This window comes from Drosophila biarmipes, chromosome 2L (assembly GCF_025231255.1).
Source record: "Drosophila biarmipes strain raj3 chromosome 2L, RU_DBia_V1.1, whole genome shotgun sequence".
In the NCBI taxonomy this organism is placed as follows: Eukaryota; Metazoa; Arthropoda; class Insecta; order Diptera; family Drosophilidae; genus Drosophila; species Drosophila biarmipes.
Window position 1 is genome coordinate 23,653,885 of NC_066612.1, and position 19,867 is coordinate 23,673,751.

General features: G+C 42.6%; 2 protein-coding genes across 2 annotated transcripts; both read left to right on the forward strand.

The window, feature by feature from the left end:
• Positions 1-736: 736 nt before the first annotated feature.
• LOC127010658 (uncharacterized) lies at positions 737-6,432 on the forward strand. Its single transcript, XM_050885051.1, is given in 2 exon segments — positions 737-1,214; positions 5,950-6,432. Coding segments are annotated over 2 exon segments (828 nt in total). The 5' UTR covers positions 737-803; the 3' UTR covers positions 6,367-6,432.
• Positions 6,433-10,954: 4,522 nt separating this feature from the next.
• Positions 10,955-16,618, forward strand: LOC127010659 (uncharacterized). The gene is given in 2 exon segments (XM_050885052.1): positions 10,955-11,432; positions 16,136-16,618. Coding segments are annotated over 2 exon segments (828 nt in total). The 5' UTR covers positions 10,955-11,021; the 3' UTR covers positions 16,553-16,618.
• The last annotated feature ends 3,249 nt before the right edge of the window (positions 16,619-19,867 follow it).

Here is a 19,867-nt window from a genome sequence, read left to right on the forward strand (position 1 = left end):
TGTATCTGAGGCACAGCCTGTACAAAATAGATGTGTATCTACCTGAACCACTTTCATTTCAAATTTCATTTTGGTTCAATAAACATATATTATTTATGAAGCATCAACTTTCGAATCAAAGCATTATTGGAAAATGTGTCTCTTTGGAAATTTAAATGGTGGTCCTGAAAAGGACCGATTGCTGAAAAAGTACAAGCTGTACTAGTTTTTTAACCGCCGAAGCCGTACAGGGTGCGGCCTTGCCTCTTCAGTGCGTACACAACGTCCATGGCGGTGACGGTCTTCCTCTTGGCGTGTTCGGTGTAGGTGACGGCATCACGGATTACGTTCTCCAAGAACACCTTCAGAACGCCTCGTGTTTCCTCGTATATAAGTCCGGAGATGCGTTTTACACCGCCACGACGAGCCAAACGGCGGATAGCTGGCTTCGTGATACCCTGGATGTTGTCACGCAGCACTTTGCGGTGACGCTTGGCGCCTCCTTTTCCCAAGCCTTTGCCTCCTTTACCACGACCAGTCATATTTCACTTCTCTTCTCTACTGTTAACACACTGCACGGTACGAAAGTCACTGAAGAACTATTTCCAAATTTTCGACGAGCTCATATTTATACCTAAACCCCCAGAAACACGAGCGAGTCCGAAAGATATGTTCGTCTCGCTCTCCGCTCGACAACTGAGATGGACTCTGCTTCCCTCTCTTTTCAACCCTCCCCGTTTTGCTATATAAGGAGGTAGCAAATGCGGCTATCGTTTATTGTGTTTTGAAACGTGAAGTGAACGTGAACAGCAGTGAATTCGAAAATGGCCCGTACCAAGCAAACCGCTCGCAAATCGACTGGTGGCAAGGCGCCACGTAAGCAACTGGCTACTAAGGCCGCTCGCAAGAGCGCTCCCGCCACCGGAGGCGTGAAGAAGCCTCATCGGTACCGCCCTGGAACTGTTGCCCTGCGTGAGATCCGTCGATACCAGAAGAGTACCGAGCTGCTGATCCGCAAGCTGCCTTTCCAGCGTCTGGTGCGTGAAATCGCTCAGGACTTCAAGACTGACCTGCGATTCCAGAGCTCGGCGGTGATGGCTCTGCAGGAAGCTAGCGAGGCCTATCTAGTAGGCCTCTTTGAAGATACCAACTTGTGTGCCATTCATGCCAAGCGTGTCACCATCATGCCCAAGGACATCCAGTTGGCCCGTCGCATTCGCGGCGAGCGTGCTTAAGTCGAGACGGCTTCAACTGGCTGCCAGTGCGCTTACATAATTTGTACAAATCGGTCCTTTTCAGGACCACAAATTACATTCAATGGGATACTAATTTGGAGGCTTTAACATAAAATTAAAGAAAATTATTTTCCGTCCCGTTTTTTTAAGCGAATTGAATAATTGTTAATTCATTTTTCCAATTTGTACTGCCTTGATAAAATTTAATAGTAGTCGGAAATTGTCTTTTGATTTGAGTTCCCGGGGTTTTTTATGTGACAGCTGCTGTGCGGTACCGATGGTCAAGACTTTCAAACAGAAAAAATAAAAAAAAATACTAAATGCAGCATAAAAAAATATTAACTGGGCTAATGAATCTGTTGGTTGCTTAATAAACAAAATTTCATATATTTTCTTTATAATTTTAACTGCAGTGCAACCTCCAAGATATTTTTTAATAGGGACGCAAAATAAACAGTTTGTAGCTATATGTAAATATTTCTGAAAATTGTTTATAGTATATTGAAATATTAGATAAAGCTAATATATAATATTAGTTTTTTACAATATATTTTATTTTTTTTTTTATCAAATGTTTTTTAACAAATTTCGTTTTGAATGTCGGCATGTATTGAGAAAGGGTAGCGTTATATGGAACAACCACGATCAACATAAGACATTCAAACATCAACAAAAAATATAAAAACTTTTAAGCGCTATTTATAAATTAGACATAGCTGCTAAGGAATGCATAACGTCTTATAAAAAACAAGAAAAATATTAAAACATGTACTTTTTATATTTTTTCTTTAATATTAACTTAAGTGTGGTCTCAGGCCTCAATGGAATTTATATATGGGACGGATATTAGCAAAATGTAGTGAAAACTATTAATAATAATGCCCCAAAAGCTGGACTGCGCTAAGCAAAGACATAATAAATATAAGAAAACATCGAACAAATACCACATTTTAAGTTAACTATATTTTTAACAATCAGAAAACTATTGCCGAGTGTGTTCTCACAGCCAATTTTGCATGTAGCCAAGGGACAACTTGAAACAAATAAAAAAATACCTCAAGTAATAATAAGTATAAAGACTTGTAGTATTACTTAAAGTAAAATGTTCAAACTTCATTTTTCCTTAGCAAGTTACAAAATATTTCTAGAAATCTTATTTTAAAATGTTTTTTTAAAGTAATTATTCATGTTACGAATGTCAATCTTGAAGTTGATACGGCTATAAAAGGTTACAAAAACAAGAACATAACATTTCTAGCACATTACCTTCTTAATTTATCGTTTTTGAATGTAAAACGATAAAAAAATTATTTAGTTTTAGTATCTTAAGCCCTGAAAATAAGAAAATAAGTTTGCACTTCAAGCAAAAATTAGCAGAGCAAATGACTGATGCCAGACTCACAGTTGAAGTGCTCTCCTCCTCGATTCTCATTCGAACGAAGGAGGTTGGTCACAAGCGCGCGCTCCGTTTTCTATACAAAAAAGTGTAGTTTAGTGAAAAAAAATGTCTGATTCTGCAGTTGCAACGTCCGCTTCCCCAGTGGCTGCTCCCCCAGCGCCAGTTGAGAAGAAGCTGGCCACCAAAAAGGCATCTAGTTCCGCTGCCTTAAAAGCAAAGAAGGCCGCTGCCCCGCCATCGCATCCGCCAACTCAACAAATGGTGGACGCTTCTATCAAGAATTTGAAGGAACGAGGTGGCTCATCTCTTCTGGCAATCAAGAAATACATCACCGCCACCTACAAATGCGATGCCCAGAAGCTGGCTCCATTCATAAAGAAATACTTGAAATCTGCCGTGGTCAATGGAAAGTTGATCCAAACAAAGGGAAAAGGCGCGTCTGGTTCATTCAAACTGTCGGCCTCCGCCAAGAAGGATCCGAAGCCGAAGCCTGCGTCTGCTGAGAAGAAGGTGAAAAGCAAGAAGGTAGCCGTCAAAAAGACCGGAGCCACCGCCAAGAAAGTTGCCGCCGCAGCTACCGACAAGAAGCCCAAGGCTAAGAAGGCTGTGGCCACCAAAAAGACCGCAGAGAAGAAGAAAACAGAGAAGGCGAAGGCCAAGGATGCAAAGAAAACTGGAACCGTGAAGGCGAAGCCAGCAGCAGCGAAGGCCAAGTCGACCGCAGTGAAGCCGAAGGCAGCAAAAGCAGCAAAGGCCAAGCCAGCGGCCTCTGCTAAGCCCAAAAAGGCGGTGAAGAAAGCAGCGGCGCCTGCTACCGCTAAGAAACCGAAAGCCAAGACTACGGCTGCCAAGAAGTAAATTGTGAAAAAGTACAGTACCTGGTACATGCTCGCAATCGTAATTTTAGATTTTGAAATCTGAAATTTAAACAAGCCCTTTTCAGGGCTACAACGTTCGTTTACAGGAGAAAGAAACTTTCAATTCACTTATCCGATTATTTTATGGCCATTCGCATTTTTCCACATTTGATTGGACTCGATTAGTTTATGATTAAAAAAGAAATATGTAATAAGAATATGTCATAACTTGTGTCTTAATACAAATAATTATAAGTGTACCCTTGTAGCCGCATTAATTTTAGCTGCTTTACCAGAGTATCTAAATGGAAAGTATATATGGCTCCAAAGTTCTTCAGAAAAAAACATAAATTGAATTTTTATCACGCATTTTATTGGCAAACGGCAAGCTGAAAATTTAGTTTCTTTGGTTAAATATGTTGTGGCCCTGAAAAGGGCCTTTTTGGATCTTCCTCCCCATACGCAGCAGGAGAAAATTACTTGGAGCTGGTGTACTTGGTGACAGCCTTGGTTCCCTCACTGACGGCGTGCTTCGCCAACTCTCCGGGCAGAAGTAGGCGAACAGCCGTTTGGATCTCCCGACTGGTGATAGTCGAGCGCTTGTTGTAGTGAGCCAGACGAGAAGCCTCGGCAGCAATGCGTTCGAAGATATCATTCACAAAGCTGTTCATGATGCTCATCGCCTTCGACGAAATGCCCGTGTCGGGGTGGACCTGCTTCAGGACCTTGTAAATGTAGATGGCGTAGCTCTCCTTCCTCTTGCGCTTCTTCTTCTTGTCGCTCTTGGTGATGTTCTTCTGGGCTTTGCCAGCCTTCTTGGCTGCCTTTCCACTAGTTTTCGGCGGCATTATTCACTTCACTTATGATTTCACAAACACAACTCACTGATCATAATGGTGCCCAAGCGCGTTCAACTTTATACTTTTTCTCGAGCCATGTTTTCAGGTCTGGGGCACCCACCCCTAACTGAACGCGCAGGCAGACGGAAAAGTATAAATATGTGGCTACCCGGGGCTCGTCGAGCATTCGTTTTTAGTGTGTAAAGTGAACTAAGTGAAATACCCGTAAAGCAAAATGTCTGGTCGTGGAAAAGGTGGCAAAGTGAAGGGAAAGGCGAAGTCCCGCTCCAACCGTGCCGGTCTTCAGTTCCCAGTGGGCCGTATTCACCGTCTGCTCCGCAAGGGCAACTATGCCGAGCGAGTTGGTGCCGGCGCTCCAGTTTACCTGGCTGCTGTGATGGAATATCTGGCCGCTGAGGTTCTCGAGTTGGCTGGCAATGCTGCTCGTGACAACAAGAAGACTAGGATTATCCCGCGTCATCTGCAGCTGGCCATCCGCAACGACGAGGAGTTGAACAAGCTGCTCTCCGGCGTCACCATTGCCCAGGGTGGAGTGTTGCCCAACATACAGGCTGTTCTGTTGCCCAAAAAGACCGAGAAGAAGGCTTAAACGTTTGATACATACTTGTACATAAAAAACAAACCCAACCGTCCTTTTCAGGACGACCAAGGTGTTACCAAAGAATTGAAGAATTTTCAATACTAATACCATATTATTAAAACAATAAGTATAAGGACGTGTGGGAAACAGATGTCGATTTTGTATAAGCGTTGGTCCTATAGCAGTCGGCCAGAAATAAGACGTAAGAGGTTCATCGCAAAATGGCGAATTTCCGTCAATGCTGTATCTGAGGCACAGCCTGTACAAAATAGATGTGTATCTACCTGAACCACTTTCATTTCAAATTTCATTTTGGTTCAATAAACATATATTATTTATGAAGCATCAACTTTCGAATCAAAGCATTATTGGAAAATGTGTCTCTTTGAAAATTTAAATGGTGGTCCTGAAAAGGACCGATTGCTGAAAAAGTACAAGCTGTACTAGTTTTTTAACCGCCGAAGCCGTACAGGGTGCGGCCTTGCCTCTTCAGTGCGTACACAACGTCCATGGCGGTGACGGTCTTCCTCTTGGCGTGTTCGGTGTAGGTGACGGCATCACGGATAACGTTCTCCAAGAACACCTTCAGAACGCCTCGTGTTTCCTCGTATATAAGTCCGGAGATGCGTTTTACACCGCCACGACGAGCCAAACGGCGGATAGCTGGCTTCGTGATACCCTGGATGTTGTCACGCAGCACTTTGCGGTGACGCTTGGCGCCTCCTTTTCCCAAGCCTTTGCCTCCTTTACCACGACCAGTCATATTTCACTTCTCTTCTCTACTGTTAACACACTGCACGGTACGAAAGTCACTGAAGAACTATTTCCAAATTTTCGACGAGCTCATATTTATACCTAAACCCCCAGAAACACGAGCGAGTCCGAAAGATATGTTCGTCTCGCTCTCCGCTCGACAACTGAGATGGACTCTGCTTCCCTCTCTTTTCAACCCTCCCCGTTTTGCTATATAAGGAGGTAGCAAATGCGGCTATCGTTTATTGTGTTTTGAAACGTGAAGTGAACGTGAACAGCAGTGAATTCGAAAATGGCCCGTACCAAGCAAACCGCTCGCAAATCGACTGGTGGCAAGGCGCCACGTAAGCAACTGGCTACTAAGGCCGCTCGCAAGAGCGCTCCCGCCACCGGAGGCGTGAAGAAGCCTCATCGGTACCGCCCTGGAACTGTTGCCCTGCGTGAGATCCGTCGATACCAGAAGAGTACCGAGCTGCTGATCCGCAAGCTGCCTTTCCAGCGTCTGGTGCGTGAAATCGCTCAGGACTTCAAGACTGACCTGCGATTCCAGAGCTCGGCGGTGATGGCTCTGCAGGAAGCTAGCGAGGCCTATCTAGTAGGCCTCTTTGAAGATACCAACTTGTGTGCCATTCATGCCAAGCGTGTCACCATCATGCCCAAGGACATCCAGTTGGCCCGTCGCATTCGCGGCGAGCGTGCTTAAGTCGAGACGGCTTCAACTGGCTGCCAGTGCGCTTACATAATTTGTACAAATCGGTCCTTTTCAGGACCACAAATTACATTCAATGGGATACTAATTTGGAGGCTTTAACATAAAATTAAAGAAAATTATTTTCCGTCCCGTTTTTTTAAGCGAATTGAATAATTGTTAATTCATTTTTCCAATTTGTACTGCCTTGATAAAATTTAATAGTAGTCGGAAATTGTCTTTTGATTTGAGTTCCCGGGGTTTTTTATGTGACAGCTGCTGTGCGGTACCGATGGTCAAGACTTTCAAACAGAAAAAATAAAAAAAATACTAAATGCAGCATAAAAAAATATTAACTGGGCTAATGAATCTGTTGGTTGTTTAATAAACAAAATTTCATATATTTTCTTTATAATTTTAACTGCAGTGCAACCTCCAAGATATTTTTTAATAGGGACGCAAAATAAACAGTTTGTAGCTATATGTAAATATTTCTGAAAATTGTTTATAGTATATTGAAATATTAGATAAAGCTAATATATAATATTAGTTTTTTACAATATATTTTATTTTTTTTTTTTATCAAATGTTTTTTAACAAATTTCGTTTTGAATGTCGGCATGTATTGAGAAAGGGTAGCGTTATATGGAACAACCACGATCAACATAAGACATTCAAACATCAACAAAAAATATAAAAACTTTTGAGCGCTATTTATAAATTAGACATAGCTGCTAAGGAATGCATATGTCTTATAAAAAACAAGAAAAATATTAAAACATGTACTTTTTATATTTTTTCTTTAATATTAACTTAAGTGTGGTCTCAGGCCTCAATGGAATTTATATATGGGACGGATATTAGCAAAATGTAGTGAAAACTATTAATAATAATGCCCCAAAAGCTGGACTGCGCTAAGCAAAGACATAATAAATATAAGAAAACATCGAACAAATACCACATTTTAAGTTAACTATATTTTTAACAATCAGAAAACTATTGCCGAGTGTGTTCTCACAGCCAATTTTGCATGTAGCCAAGGGACAACTTGAAACAAATAAAAAAATACCTCAAGTAATAATAAGTATAAAGACTTGTAGTATTACTTAAAGTAAAATGTTCAAACTTCATTTTTCCTTAGCAAGTTACAAAATATTTCTAGAAATCTTATTTTAAAATGTTTTTTTAAAGTAATTATTCATGTTACGAATGTCAATCTTGAAGTTGATACGGCTATAAAAGGTTACAAAAACAAGAACATAACATTTCTAGCACATTACCTTCTTAATTTATCGTTTTTGAATGTAAAACGATAAAAAAATTATTTAGTTTTAGTATCTTAAGCCCTGAAAATAAGAAAATAAGTTTGCACTTCAAGCAAAAATTAGCAGAGCAAATGACTGATGCCAGACTCACAGTTGAAGTGCTCTCCTCCTCGATTCTCATTCGAATGAAGGAGGTTGGTCACAAGCGCGCGCTCCGTTTTCTATACAAAAAAGTGTAGTTTAGTGAAAAAAAATGTCTGATTCTGCAGTTGCAACGTCCGCTTCCCCAGTGGCTGCTCCCCCAGCGCCAGTTGAGAAGAAGCTGGCCACCAAAAAGGCATCTGGTTCCGCTGCCTTAAAAGCAAAGAAGGCCGCTGCCCCGCCATCGCATCCGCCAACTCAACAAATGGTGGACGCTTCTATTAAGAATTTGAAGGAACGAGGTGGCTCATCTCTTCTGGCAATCAAGAAATACATCACCGCCACCTACAAATGCGATGCCCAGAAGCTGGCTCCATTCATAAAGAAATACTTGAAATCTGCCGTGGTCAATGGAAAGTTGATCCAAACAAAGGGAAAAGGCGCGTCTGGTTCATTCAAACTGTCGGCCTCCGCCAAGAAGGATCCGAAGCCGAAGCCTGCGTCTGCTGAGAAGAAGGTGAAAAGCAAGAAGGTAGCCGTCAAAAAGACCGGAGCCACCGCCAAGAAAGTTGCCGCCGCAGCTACCGACAAGAAGCCCAAGGCTAAGAAGGCTGTGGCCACCAAAAAGACCGCAGAGAAGAAGAAAACAGAGAAGGCGAAGGCCAAGGATGCAAAGAAAACTGGAACCGTGAAGGCGAAGCCAGCAGCAGCGAAGGCCAAGTCGACCGCAGTGAAGCCGAAGGCAGCAAAAGCAGCAAAGGCCAAGCCAGCGGCCTCTGCTAAGCCCAAAAAGGCGGTGAAGAAAGCAGCGGCGCCTGCTACCGCTAAGAAACCGAAAGCCAAGACTACGGCTGCCAAGAAGTAAATTGTGAAAAAGTACAGTACCTGGTACATGCTCGCAATCGTAATTTTAGATTTTGAAATCTGAAATTTAAACAAGCCCTTTTCAGGGCTACAACGTTCGTTTACAGAAGAAAGAAACTTTCAATTCACTTATCCGATTATTTTATGGCCATTCGCATTTTTCCACATTTGATTGGACTCGATTAGTTTATGATTAAAAAAGAAATATGTAATAAGAATATGTCATAACTTGTGTCTTAATACAAATAATTATAAGTGTACCCTTGTAGCCGCATTAATTTTAGCTGCTTTACCAGAGTATCTAAATGGAAAGTATATATGGCTCCAAAGTTCTTCAGAAAAAAACATAAATTGAATTTTTATCACGCATTTTATTGGCAAACGGCAAGCTGAAAATTTAGTTTCTTTGGTTAAATATGTTGTGGCCCTGAAAAGGGCCTTTTTGGATCTTCCTCCCCATACGCAGCAGGAGAAAATTACTTGGAGCTGGTGTACTTGGTGACAGCCTTGGTTCCCTCACTGACGGCGTGCTTCGCCAACTCTCCGGGCAGAAGTAGGCGAACAGCCGTTTGGATCTCCCGACTGGTGATAGTCGAGCGCTTGTTGTAGTGAGCCAGACGAGAAGCCTCGGCAGCAATGCGTTCGAAGATATCATTCACAAAGCTGTTCATGATGCTCATCGCCTTCGACGAAATGCCCGTGTCGGGGTGGACCTGCTTCAGGACCTTGTAAATGTAGATGGCGTAGCTCTCCTTCCTCTTGCGCTTCTTCTTCTTGTCGCTCTTGGTGATGTTCTTCTGGGCTTTGCCAGCCTTCTTGGCTGCCTTTCCACTAGTTTTCGGCGGCATTATTCACTTCACTTATGATTTCACAAACACAACTCACTGATCATAATGGTGCCCAAGCGCGTTCAACTTCCGGGGCTCGTCGAGCATTCGTTTTTAGTGTGTAAAGTGAACTAAGTGAAATACTCGTAAAGCAAAATGCCTGGTCGTGGAAAAGGTGGCAAAGTGAAGGGAAAGGCGAAGTCCCGCTCCAACCGTGCCGGTCTTCAGTTCCCAGTAGGCCGTATTCACCGTCTGCTCCGCAAGGGCAACTATGCCGAGCGAGTTGGTGCCGGCGCTCCAGTTTACCTGGCTGCTGTGATGGAATATCTGGCCGCTGAGGTTCTCGAGTTGGCTGGAAATGCTGCTCGTGACAACAAGAAGACTAGGATTATCCCGCGTCATCTGCAGCTGGCCATCCGCAACGACGAGGAGTTGAACAAGCTGCTCTCCGGCGTCACCATTGCCCAGGGTGGAGTGTTGCCCAACATACAGGCTGTTCTGTTGCCCAAAAAGACCGAGAAGAAGGCTTAAACGTTTGATACATACTTGTACATAAACAAACATAAACAAACCCAACCGTCCTTTTCAGGACGACCAAGGTGTTACCAAAGAATTGAAGAATTTTCAATACTAATACCATATTATTAAAACAATAAGTATAAGGACGTGTGGGAAACTGATGTCGATTTTGTATAAGCGTTGGTCCTATAGCAGTCGGACAGAATAAGACCTAAGAGGTTCATCGCAAAATGGCGAATTTCCGTCAATGCTGTATCTGCGGCACAGCCTGTACAAAATAGATGTGTATCTACCTGAACCACTTTCATTTCAAATTTCATTTTGGTTCAATAAACATATATTATTTATGAAGCATCAACTTTCGAATCAAAGCATTATTGGAAAATGTGTCTCTTTGGAAATTTAAATGGTGGTCCTGAAAAGGACCGATTGCTGAAAAAGTACAAGCTGTACTAGTTTTTTAACCGCCGAAGCCGTACAGGGTGCGGCCTTGCCTCTTCAGTGCGTACACAACGTCCATGGCGGTGACGGTCTTCCTCTTGGCGTGTTCGGTGTAGGTGACGGCATCACGGATAACGTTCTCCAAGAACACCTTCAGAACGCCTCGTGTTTCCTCGTATATAAGTCCGGAGATGCGTTTTACACCGCCACGACGAGCCAAACGGCGGATAGCTGGCTTCGTGATACCCTGGATGTTGTCACGCAGCACTTTGCGATGACGCTTGGCGCCTCCTTTTCCCAAGCCTTTGCCTCCTTTACCACGACCAGTCATATTTCACTTCTCTTCTCTACTGTTAACACACTGCACGGTACGAAAGTCACTGAAGAACTATTTCCAAATTTTCGACGAGCTCATATTTATACCTAAACCCCCAGAAACACGAGCGAGTCCGAAAGATATGTTCGTCTCGCTCTCCGCTCGACAACTGAGATGGACTCTGCTTCCCTCTCTTTTCAACCCTCCCCGTTTTGCTATATAAGGAGGTAGCAAATGCGGCTATCGTTTATTGTGTTTTGAAACGTGAAGTGAACGTGAACAGCAGTGAATTCGAAAATGGCCCGTACCAAGCAAACCGCTCGCAAATCGACTGGTGGCAAGGCGCCACGTAAGCAACTGGCTACTAAGGCCGCTCGCAAGAGCGCTCCCGCCACCGGAGGCGTGAAGAAGCCTCATCGGTACCGCCCTGGAACTGTTGCCCTGCGTGAGATCCGTCGATACCAGAAGAGTACCGAGCTGCTGATCCGCAAGCTGCCTTTCCAGCGTCTGGTGCGTGAAATCGCTCAGGACTTCAAGACTGACCTGCGATTCCAGAGCTCGGCGGTGATGGCTCTGCAGGAAGCTAGCGAGGCCTATCTAGTAGGCCTCTTTGAAGATACCAACTTGTGTGCCATTCATGCCAAGCGTGTCACCATCATGCCCAAGGACATCCAGTTGGCCCGTCGCATTCGCGGCGAGCGTGCTTAAGTCGAGACGGCTTCAACTGGCTGCCAGTGCGCTTACATAATTTGTACAAATCGGTCCTTTTCAGGACCACAAATTACATTCAATGGGATACTAATTTTATCTGGAGGCTTTAACATAAAATTAAAGAAAATTATTTTCCGTCCCGTTTTTTTAAGCGAATTGAATAATTGTTAATTCATTTTTCCAATTTGTACTGCCTTGATAAAATGTAATAGTAGTCGGAAATTGTCTTTTGATTTGAGTTCCCGGGGTTTTTTATGTGACAGCTGCTGTGCGGTACCGATGGTCAAGACTTTCAAACAGAAAAAATAAAAAAAAATACTAAATGCAGCATAAAAAAATATTAACTGGGCTAATGAATCTGTTGGTTGCTTAATAAACAAAATTTCATATATTTTCTTTATAATTTTAACTGCAGTGCAACCTCCAAGATATTTTTTAATAGGGACGCAAAATAAACAGTTTGTAGCTATATGTAAATATTTCTGAAAATTGTTTATAGTATATTGAAATATTAGATAAAGCTAATATATAATATTAGTTTTTTACAATATATTTTATTTTTTTTTTTATCAAATGTTTTTTAACAAATTTCGTTTTGAATGTCGGCATGTATTGAGAAAGGGTAGCGTTATATGGAACAACCACGATCAACATAAGACATTCAAACATCAACAAAAAATATAAAAACTTTTAAGCGCTATTTATAAATTAGACATAGCTGCTAAGGAATGCATAACGTCTTATAAAAAACAAGAAAAATATTAAAACATGTACTTTTTATATTTTTTCTTTAATATTAACTTAAGTGTGGTCTCAGGCCTCAATGGAATTTATATATGGGACGGATATTAGCAAAATGTAGTGAAAACTATTAATAATAATGCCCCAAAAGCTGGACTGCGCTAAGCAAAGACATAATAAATATAAGAAAACATCGAACAAATACCACATTTTAAGTTAACTATATTTTTAACAATCAGAAAACTATTGCCGAGTGTGTTCTCACAGCCAATTTTGCATGTAGCCAAGGGACAACTTGAAACAAATAAAAAAATACCTAAAGTAATAATAAGTATAAAGACTTGTAGTATTACTTAAAGTAAAATGTTCAAACTTCATTTTTCCTTAGCAAGTTACAAAATATTTCTAGAAATCTTATTTTAAAATGTTTTTTTAAAGTAATTATTCATGCTACGAATGTCAATCTTGAAGTTGATACGGCTATAAAAGGTTACAAAAACAAGAACATAACATTTCTAGCACATTACCTTCTTAATTTATCGTTTTTGAATGTAAAACGATAAAAAAAATTATTTAGTTTTAGTATCTTAAGCCCTGAAAATAAGAAAATAAGTTTGCACTTCAAGCAAAAATTAGCAGAGCAAATGACTGATGCCAGACTCACAGTTGAAGTGCTCTCCTCCTCGATTCTCATTCGAACGAAGGAGGTTGGTCACAAGCGCGCGCTCCGTTTTCTATACAAAAAAGTGTAGTTTAGTGAAAAAAAAAATGTCTGATTCTGCAGTTGCAACGTCCGCTTCCCCAGTGGCTGCTCCCCCAGCGCCAGTTGAGAAGAAGCTGGCCACCAAAAAGGCATCTGGTTCCGCTGCCTTAAAAGCAAAGAAGGCCGCTGCCCCGCCATCGCATCCGCCAACTCAACAAATGGTGGACGCTTCTATCAAGAATTTGAAGGAACGAGGTGGCTCATCTCTTCTGGCAATCAAGAAATACATCACCGCCACCTACAAATGCGATGCCCAGAAGCTGGCTCCATTCATAAAGAAATACTTGAAATCTGCCGTGGTCAATGGAAAGTTGATCCAAACAAAGGGAAAAGGCGCGTCTGGTTCATTCAAACTGTCGGCCTCCGCCAAGAAGGATCCGAAGCCGAAGCCTGCGTCTGCTGAGAAGAAGGTGAAAAGCAAGAAGGTAGCCGTCAAAAAGACCGGAGCCACCGCCAAGAAAGTTGCCGCCGCAGCTACCGACAAGAAGCCCAAGGCTAAGAAGGCTGTGGCCACCAAAAAGACCGCAGAGAAGAAGAAAACAGAGAAGGCGAAGGCCAAGGATGCAAAGAAAACTGGAACCGTGAAGGCGAAGCCAGCAGCAGCGAAGGCCAAGTCGACCGCAGTGAAGCCGAAGGCAGCAAAAGCAGCAAAGGCCAAGCCAGCGGCCTCTGCTAAGCCCAAAAAGGCGGTGAAGAAAGCAGCGGCGCCTGCTACCGCTAAGAAACCGAAAGCCAAGACTACGGCTGCCAAGAAGTAAATTGTGAAAAAGTACAGTACCTGGTACATGCTCGCAATCGTAATTTTAGATTTTGAAATCTGAAATTTAAACAAGCCCTTTTCAGGGCTACAACGTTCGTTTACATTCGCATTTTTCCACATTTAATTGGACTCGATTAGTTTATGATTAAAAAAGAAATATGTAATAAGAATATGTCATAACTTGTGTCTTAATACAAATAATTATAAGTGTACCCTTGTAGCCGCATTAATTTTAGCTGCTTTACCAGAGTATCTAAATGGAAAGTATATATGGCTCCAAAGTTCTTCAGAAAAAAACATAAATTGAATTTTTATCACGCATTTTATTGGCAAACGGCAAGCTGAAAATTTAGTTTCTTTGGTTAAATATGTTGTGGCCCTGAAAAGGGCCTTTTTGGATCTTCCTCCCCATACGCAGCAGGAGAAAATTACTTGGAGCTGGTGTACTTGGTGACAGCCTTGGTTCCCTCACTGACGGCGTGCTTCGCCAACTCTCCGGGCAGAAGTAGGCGAACAGCCGTTTGGATCTCCCGACTGGTGATAGTCGAGCGCTTGTTGTAGTGAGCCAGACGAGAAGCCTCGGCAGCAATGCGTTCGAAGATATCATTCACAAAGCTGTTCATGATGCTCATCGCCTTCGACGAAATGCCCGTGTCGGGGTGGACCTGCTTCAGGACCTTGTAAATGTAGATGGCGTAGCTCTCCTTCCTCTTGCGCTTCTTCTTCTTGTCGCTCTTGGTGATGTTCTTCTGGGCTTTGCCAGCCTTCTTGGCTGCCTTTCCACTAGTTTTCGGCGGCATTATTCACTTCACTTATGATTTCACAAACACAACTCACTGATCATAATGGTGCCCAAGCGCGTTCAACTTTATACTTTTTCTCGAGCCATGTTTTCAGGTCTGGGGCACCCACCCCTAACTGAACGCGCAGGCAGACGGAAAAGTATAAATAGTGGCTACCCGGGGCTCGTCGAGCATTCGTTTTCAGTGTGTAAAGTGAACTAAGTGAAATACTCGTAAAGCAAAATGTCTGGTCGTGGAAAAGGTGGCAAAGTGAAGGGAAAGGCGAAGTCCCGCTCCAACCGTGCCGGTCTTCAGTTCCCAGTAGGCCGTATTCACCGTCTGCTCCGCAAGGGCAACTATGCCGAGCGAGTTGGTGCCGGCGTCCAGTTTACCTGGCTGCTGTGATAGAATATCTGGCCGCTGAGGTTCTCGAGTTGGCTGGAAATGCTGCTCGTGACAACAAGAAGACTAGGATTATCCCGCGTCATCTGCAGCTGGCCATCCGCAACGACGAGGAGTTGAACAAGCTGCTCTCCGGCGTCACCATTGCCCAGGGTGGAGTGTTGCCCAACATACAGGCTGTTCTGTTGCCCAAAAAGACCGAGAAGAAGGCTTAAACGTTTGATACATACTTGTACATAAACAAACATAAACAAACCCAACCGTCCTTTTCAGGACGACCAAGGTGTTACCAAAGAATTGAAGAATTTTCAATACTAATACCATATTATTAAAACAATAAGTATAAGGACGTGTGGGAAACTGATGTCGATTTTGTATAAGCGTTGGTCCTATAGCAGTCGGACAGAATAAGACCTAAGAGGTTCATCGCAAAATGGCGAATTTCCGTCAATGCTGTATCTGCGGCACAGCCTGTACAAAATAGATGTGTATCTATCTGAACTACTTTCATTTCAAATTTCATTTTGGTTCAATAAACATATATTATTTATGAAGCATCAACTTTCAAATCAAAGCATTATTGGAAAATGTGTCTCCTTTGGAAATTTAAATGGTGGTCCTGAAAAGGACCGATTGCTGAAAAAGTACAAGCTGTACTAGTTTTTTAACCGCCGAAGCCGTACAGGGTGCGGCCTTGCCTCTTCAGTGCGTACACAACGTCCATGGCGGTGACGGTCTTCCTCTTGGCGTGTTCGGTGTAGGTGACGGCATCACGGATAACGTTCTCCAAGAACACCTTCAGAACGCCTCGTGTTTCCTCGTATATAAGTCCGGAGATGCGTTTTACACCGCCACGACGAGCCAAACGGCGGATAGCTGGCTTCGTGATACCCTGGATGTTGTCACGCAGCACTTTGCGATGACGCTTGGCGCCTCCTTTTCCCAAGCCTTTGCCTCCTTTACCACGACCAGTCATATTTCACTTCTCTTCTCTACTGTTAACACACTGCACGGTACGAAAGTCACTGAAGAACTATTTCCAAATTTTCGACGAGCTCATATTTATACCTAAACCCCCAGAAACACGAGCGAGTCCGAAAGATATGTTCGTCTCGCTCTCCGCTCGACAACTGAGATGGACTCTGCTTCCCTCTCTTTTCAACCCTCCCCGTTTTGCTATATAAGGAGGTAGCAAATGCGGCTATCGTTTATTGTGTTTTGAAACGTGAAGTGAACGTGAACAGCAGTGAATTCGAAAATGGCCCGTACCAAGCAAACCGCTCGCAAATCGACTGGTGGCAAGGCGCCACGTAAGCAACTGGCTACTAAGGCCGCTCGCAAGAGCGCTCCCGCCACCGGAGGCGTGAAGAAGCCTCATCGGTACCGCCCTGGAACTGTTGCCCTGCGTGAGATCCGTCGATACCAGAAGAGTACCGAGCTGCTGATCCGCAAGCTGCCTTTCCAGCGTCTGGTGCGTGAAATCGCTCAGGACTTCAAGACTGACCTGCGATTCCAGAGCTCGGCGGTGATGGCTCTGCAGGAAGCTAGCGAGGCCTATCTAGTAGGCCTCTTTGAAGATACCAACTTGTGTGCCATTCATGCCAAGCGTGTCACCATCATGCCCAAGGACATCCAGTTGGCCCGTCGCATTCGCGGCGAGCGTGCTTAAGTCGAGACGGCTTCAACTGGCTGCCAGTGCGCTTACATAATTTGTACAAATCGGTCCTTTTCAGGACCACAAATTACATTCAATGGGATACTAATTTTATCTGGAGGCTTTAACATAAAATTAAAGAAAATTATTTTCCGTCCCGTTTTTTTAAGCGAATTGAATAATTGTTAATTCATTTTTCCAATTTGTACTGCCTTGATAAAATGTAATAGTAGTCGGAAATTGTCTTTTGATTTGAGTTCCCGGGGTTTTTTATGTGACAGCTGCTGTGCGGTACCGATGGTCAAGACTTTCAAACAGAAAAAATAAAAAAAAATACTAAATGCAGCATAAAAAAATATTAACTGGGCTAATGAATCTGTTGGTTGCTTAATAAACAAAATTTCATATATTTTCTTTATAATTTTAACTGCAGTGCAACCTCCAAGATATTTTTTAATAGGGACGCAAAATAAACAGTTTGTAGCTATATGTAAATATTTCTGAAAATTGTTTATAGTATATTGAAATATTAGATAAAGCTAATATATAATATTAGTTTTTTACAATATATTTTATTTTTTTTTTTATCAAATGTTTTTTAACAAATTTCGTTTTGAATGTCGGCATGTATTGAGAAAGGGTAGCGTTATATGGAACAACCACGATCAACATAAGACATTCAAACATCAACAAAAAATATAAAAACTTTTAAGCGCTATTTATAAATTAGACATAGCTGCTAAGGAATGCATAACGTCTTATAAAAAACAAGAAAAATATTAAAACATGTACTTTTTATATTTTTTCTTTAATATTAACTTAAGTGTGGTCTCAGGCCTCAATGGAATTTATATATGGGACGGATATTAGCAAAATGTAGTGAAAACTATTAATAATAATGCCCCAAAAGCTGGACTGCGCTAAGCAAAGACATAATAAATATAAGAAAACATCGAACAAATACCACATTTTAAGTTAACTATATTTTTAACAATCAGAAAACTATTGCCGAGTGTGTTCTCACAGCCAATTTTGCATGTAGCCAAGGGACAACTTGAAACAAATAAAAAAATACCTAAAGTAATAATAAGTATAAAGACTTGTAGTATTACTTAAAGTAAAATGTTCAAACTTCATTTTTCCTTAGCAAGTTACAAAATATTTCTAGAAATCTTATTTTAAAATGTTTTTTTAAAGTAATTATTCATGCTACGAATGTCAATCTTGAAGTTGATACGGCTATAAAAGGTTACAAAAACAAGAACATAACATTTCTAGCACATTACCTTCTTAATTTATCGTTTTTGAATGTAAAACGATAAAAAAAATTATTTAGTTTTAGTATCTTAAGCCCTGAAAATAAGAAAATAAGTTTGCACTTCAAGCAAAAATTAGCAGAGCAAATGACTGATGCCAGACTCACAGTTGAAGTGCTCTCCTCCTCGATTCTCATTCGAACGAAGGAGGTTGGTCACAAGCGCGCGCTCCGTTTTCTATACAAAAAAGTGTAGTTTAGTGAAAAAAAAAATGTCTGATTCTGCAGTTGCAACGTCCGCTTCCCCAGTGGCTGCTCCCCCAGCGCCAGTTGAGAAGAAGCTGGCCACCAAAAAGGCATCTGGTTCCGCTGCCTTAAAAGCAAAGAAGGCCGCTGCCCCGCCATCGCATCCGCCAACTCAACAAATGGTGGACGCTTCTATCAAGAATTTGAAGGAACGAGGTGGCTCATCTCTTCTGGCAATCAAGAAATACATCACCGCCACCTACAAATGCGATGCCCAGAAGCTGGCTCCATTCATAAAGAAATACTTGAAATCTGCCGTGGTCAATGGAAAGTTGATCCAAACAAAGGGAAAAGGCGCGTCTGGTTCATTCAAACTGTCGGCCTCCGCCAAGAAGGATCCGAAGCCGAAGCCTGCGTCTGCTGAGAAGAAGGTGAAAAGCAAGAAGGTAGCCGTCAAAAAGACCGGAGCCACCGCCAAGAAAGTTGCCGCCGCAGCTACCGACAAGAAGCCCAAGGCTAAGAAGGCTGTGGCCACCAAAAAGACCGCAGAGAAGAAGAAAACAGAGAAGGCGAAGGCCAAGGATGCAAAGAAAACTGGAACCGTGAAGGCGAAGCCAGCAGCAGCGAAGGCCAAGTCGACCGCAGTGAAGCCGAAGGCAGCAAAAGCAGCAAAGGCCAAGCCAGCGGCCTCTGCTAAGCCCAAAAAGGCGGTGAAGAAAGCAGCGGCGCCTGCTACCGCTAAGAAACCGAAAGCCAAGACTACGGCTGCCAAGAAGTAAATTGTGAAAAAGTACAGTACCTGGTACATGCTCGCAATCGTAATTTTAGATTTTGAAATCTGAAATTTAAACAAGCCCTTTTCAGGGCTACAACGTTCGTTTACATTCGCATTTTTCCACATTTAATTGGACTCGATTAGTTTATGATTAAAAAAGAAATATGTAATAAGAATATGTCATAACTTGTGTCTTAATACAAATAATTATAAGTGTACCCTTGTAGCCGCATTAATTTTAGCTGCTTTACCAGAGTATCTAAATGGAAAGTATATATGGCTCCAAAGTTCTTCAGAAAAAAACATAAATTGAATTTTTATCACGCATTTTATTGGCAAACGGCAAGCTGAAAATTTAGTTTCTTTGGTTAAATATGTTGTGGCCCTGAAAAGGGCCTTTTTGGATCTTCCTCCCCATACGCAGCAGGAGAAAATTACTTGGAGCTGGTGTACTTGGTGACAGCCTTGGTTCCCTCACTGACGGCGTGCTTCGCCAACTCTCCGGGCAGAAGTAGGCGAACAGCCGTTTGGATCTCCCGACTGGTGATAGTCGAGCGCTTGTTGTAGTGAGCCAGACGAGAAGCCTCGGCAGCAATGCGTTCGAAGATATCATTCACAAAGCTGTTCATGATGCTCATCGCCTTCGACGAAATGCCCGTGTCGGGGTGGACCTGCTTCAGGACCTTGTAAATGTAGATGGCGTAGCTCTCCTTCCTCTTGCGCTTCTTCTTCTTGTCGCTCTTGGTGATGTTCTTCTGGGCTTTGCCAGCCTTCTTGGCTGCCTTTCCACTAGTTTTCGGCGGCATTATTCACTTCACTTATGATTTCACAAACACAACTCACTGATCATAATGGTGCCCAAGCGCGTTCAACTTTATACTTTTTCTCGAGCCATGTTTTCAGGTCTGGGGCACCCACCCCTAACTGAACGCGCAGGCAGACGGAAAAGTATAAATAGTGGCTACCCGGGGCTCGTCGAGCATTCGTTTTCAGTGTGTAAAGTGAACTAAGTGAAATACTCGTAAAGCAAAATGTCTGGTCGTGGAAAAGGTGG